We start from the raw sequence: 3972 nt of genomic DNA, 5'->3' as shown, positions 1-3972 counted from the left end.
AAGTGTTTTACGATGAAAATAATCGATGAATAATTTGGTCAATGGATGTGAGCTGGGGAGAACCGCTGGGTGCTTGCAATTGTATTCCACTTTCGAATGTCGCAAACGACCTCCAACTCTAATAATGTCATCTTTGTCGATAAAGGGATATAATAACCTGAGTGGAGATTTCCGGGGAACGATGCCATGCCTTTTCAAATGTTTAATTTCTTCCTGAAAGCACTCAGCATGAACCAACTTAATTAAGGCCAGTTTGGCTGCGGTGTATTCATCGACATTTAAGAATGGAGTGCGATTTGCCTGCTTCGGATCGCGACAATTTCTAATGAAGCGTATGCAATATGCTACGATCCGCAAAAGTGGTTCTAAAGTCGATCGTAATGTGAACAGAGCGTTCGGTGTATTAATAGTCGTCGCAATATGAACCAACTTTCTTATTTCCAATTCTTCGTCTTTAAAGTGCGAATCCTCGATTTGTATAGGCCAAGTTTCCTCACTTTCCCGAAGCCACTCTGGTCCCCACTTTCAAAGCTCACTTTTGGCAAATTCATCCGCTGTCATTCCCCTGGAAACTAAGTCCGCCGGATTGTCCTTCCCGGCAATGTGACGCCAGTTATGACCATTGGAGAGTGTCTGAATAGTAGAAACACGATTTGCGATGTACGTTTGCCAGGTGTTGGGAGGTGCATTTAACCAGTGCAGCACAATTGTTGAATCCGACCAAAAATATACTTTAGTTTGAGTTAGCTTCATAGACGTTGAAACTTTAGCATACAAACAAGCCGCCTCTTTTGCAGCGCATAACTCCATAACGCGGCAGAGTCAACCTTTTTAATGGTGCAACTCGCGATTTCGAGGATAACAACTCAATGTGAATATTGCCTGCCTCATCTGTTGATCTTGCGTACAAACAGGCTCCATAAGCCAATTCCGATGCATCTGCAAAGCAGTGTATCTGAACCGCGACCCAACCAGTAATGAAAGCGAATCGGCTGATTCGTACCTCGGCCAACGTGGAAAGTTGTTCGTAGAAATCCTTCCATTTATTTTCTAACTGCAGTGGCACCGGCGCATCCCAACTAGTTTGCAATAAGGCTAACCCTTGCATAATTAATTTAGCTGTGACAACCACAGGAGCCATCAATCCGAGTGGGTCAAATAGCGTAGCAATAGACGACAATATGCGTCTACGAGTCCACCTTTCAGTATTGTCTGTAAGATCGAAGGAAAAACGAAATTGATCCGGAATTGGCTCCCAAGCAATGCCCAACGTTCTTATCTCCTCGTGTTGGCTTATATCGAATTCCACTGAAAGACTCGTGGCTATTTGCTCTTCTGCGAGTCCAGCCAGCACTTCAGAACGATTTGAGCACCACTTTCGCAAAACGAAACCCCCTCTAGACAAAAGTTCCGTTAGTTCTTTCCTTAGTTTAATAGCACTGTTAATATCAATAGTCCCACCAATATAATCATCGACATAAAAGTTTTGAGTTAACGCTGCTTGAGCGTAAGGGTATCTGGGTCCATCATCCTTTGCCAATTGCTGCAGCAGCGTTCTGATAGATAAAAAGGAAGAAGGTGTCAATCCGTAAGTGACCGTTAATAATTCGTAGACACCAATATCTTCCTCGGGGGAAAATCTCCAGAAAATTCTCTGCAATGAAGTGTCGCCTGAATTTAAGAGAACTTGTCTATACATCTTTGCGATGTCTCCAACCATGGCAACCTCATGCTTGCGAAATCTCAGTAGTATGCCTAGTAGTGAGTTTTGAATCGTGGGTCCCTTCAAAAGCCCATCATTAAGAGAATATCCACTGTCGGTGCGAGCAGACCCGTCAAATACGACACGCACCTTTGTTGTTGTACTGGCCTCCTTTACCACCGCATGATGCGGCAAATAGTAAACACTTGCTTCTGAATTATTTTGTACTTCAGCTTCCGATAATTTACGCATATGGCCCAGATCTAAATATTCCCGCATGAAATCGCAATACTGTTGTTTCAATTCCGTGTCGCGCTCAAGCCGTTTTTCCAATTTTATGAAACGATTCAACGCCATATCCTTCGAATTTCCCACCATCCTGGTAAAATTGACATGCTTAGGCATAAATACTTCGTATCGTCCGTCTTCTAACCGCTTGTGGGTTTTAATGTAATGAGTTTCGCAATCTTGCTCCTCTTTGGACCAATGCGGTTGTTCATCGATGCTTTCTGCTTGCCAAAACCTTTCAAGTGCTTTTACTAAACCATCACAAGATGTAGCTACGCAGCAATTAATGGACCGAACATCTAGATCCGAGCATTTTCCTGAAACTACCCAGCCAAAAACCGTATCTACCAACACAGGAAGCCCGCGTCCCAGCGGAACATGACTCATTTCGCGCTCATATAGGAATTGATAAAAATGCTCTGCTCCAATTATCAGATCAATCTTGTTGCATATGTTGAATTCTGGGTCTGCTAACTGCAGCTTGGCCGGGATTCTCCAATGTGATGTTGAAATGGATACCGATGGAAGCTGAGAAGTTACCCGTTGTAGCACTAGAAAATCGATACCAATCGAAAATTCGGTCACCCTTGAGGAAATATGAGTGCTAACCGCGAATCTAGCTAAGTTTTCTGATTGCCCGACTCCGCAAATTGGTATGTTGACTGGCCGTCGTTTGAGTTTTAGTATTTGACACATCCTTTCGCTAATAATGTTTGCTTGAGATCCATTGTCGAGCAGCGCTCTAGCGAGATGTTTATTTCCATTCTGGTCGTTTATTTGCAACACTACAGTAGACAAGAAAACATTGTATATCCCGGTTTTGGTTCCAACAGCATATGATCCCACAGGTTCTTGTACTTCCGGTTCTTGTTGTTGATCTTCGCTTCCGCCGGTAGCAATATTGGTAGACGTTCCGTGCCGTGCCACCTTTGTAATGGTCGTATTATTAGTATTACCTTCCGTTGTGTTGTTGACCGTAAAGCCAGGGTGGATCAGAGAATGATGTTTCCGCCCGCATGTCCTACAGCTGAAGCTTGAGTTGCAATCGCGCACCCAGTGTCCTGGTCGAAAGCAATTACTACATAAGCGCTTATTGTTAACTAATTCTAACCTTTCCTTGTTAGTTAAATTTAAAAACGAAGCACAACGAGCCATGTAGTGGTCCTCCCCGCAGCACGGACATTTTGTTGATGGTCGTTCAATTATACTAGTAGTATTAACTGCCATCCTTGGACGTCTATTCGTTGATTGATTGGGTATTTCCTCGACTGAGTTGGACGATACAGCATCCAATACACGAGTCCGTTTCTCCAAAAATGAAAATAAAATTTCAAAGTTTGGCTCGCTTACTGAAGCTGCGTGGTCCTCCCACAGCTGCAAAGAATGAGAGTCTAGTTTTGAGCACATCCAGTGCAACAATAAGGCACCCCAGCTATCAGTTTTTTCACCCAACTGTTTTAAAACTTTCAAACGCTGCTCAAACTCATCGATTAAACCGTGGATAGCAGCAGCCGTTTCCTTTTCGATTTTGGGATATTCCATTAATGCTTGTAAATGCCTCTTTCGATATAGCTGATGATAGCTTTCGTCAAAAAATCATCAAAACTGACGCCTGATTTCTTTTCTACTGATCACAAAGTACTGGAAAACTTTTAGGTATTATACGTTTTGAGTCATAGTTAGATATTTATACGTAAATTTGTTTTAATAGATGACATATCTCCACCATATTTGGTAAGTCTACCCTAGTCGAAAACTTAAAACCCGATTTAATCCACCTAGTGGTGAAAGCAACCTTTGTTATACGGTCTTACTTGCTATTTGAGATAGAAATCGACACGTCTTCGGAACATAATTAATCTATTGGTAAACGTTGCGCAGGGCGTTGGTTTACATAAAAATTTTGAAAATTGAATAAGTTTTTAAAATTTGAACAAAATAGGAACACTTTTGAATTTTACTAGATCCTTTTTTCATGAAAT

The 3972-nt window shown here is 42.1% G+C and overlaps 1 protein-coding gene across 1 annotated transcript; it reads right to left on the bottom strand.

Annotated features, from left to right (window-relative positions):
• Nucleotides 1-525: 525 nt before the first annotated feature.
• LOC128739336 (uncharacterized) lies at nt 526-3217 on the bottom strand. The gene is made up of 2 exons (XM_053834814.1): nt 1853-3217; nt 526-633 (listed from the first exon to the last, which is right to left on the bottom strand). The coding sequence occupies exons 1-2, from the start codon at nt 3215-3217 to the stop codon at nt 526-528; spliced, it is 1473 nt and encodes a 490-aa protein (XP_053690789.1).
• Between the last annotated feature and the right edge of the window lie 755 nt (nt 3218-3972).

Source organism: Sabethes cyaneus, chromosome 3 (assembly GCF_943734655.1).
Source record: "Sabethes cyaneus chromosome 3, idSabCyanKW18_F2, whole genome shotgun sequence".
Classification (NCBI taxonomy): Eukaryota; Metazoa; Arthropoda; class Insecta; order Diptera; family Culicidae; genus Sabethes; species Sabethes cyaneus.
This window is presented reverse-complemented; position numbering and strand designations above follow the sequence as displayed.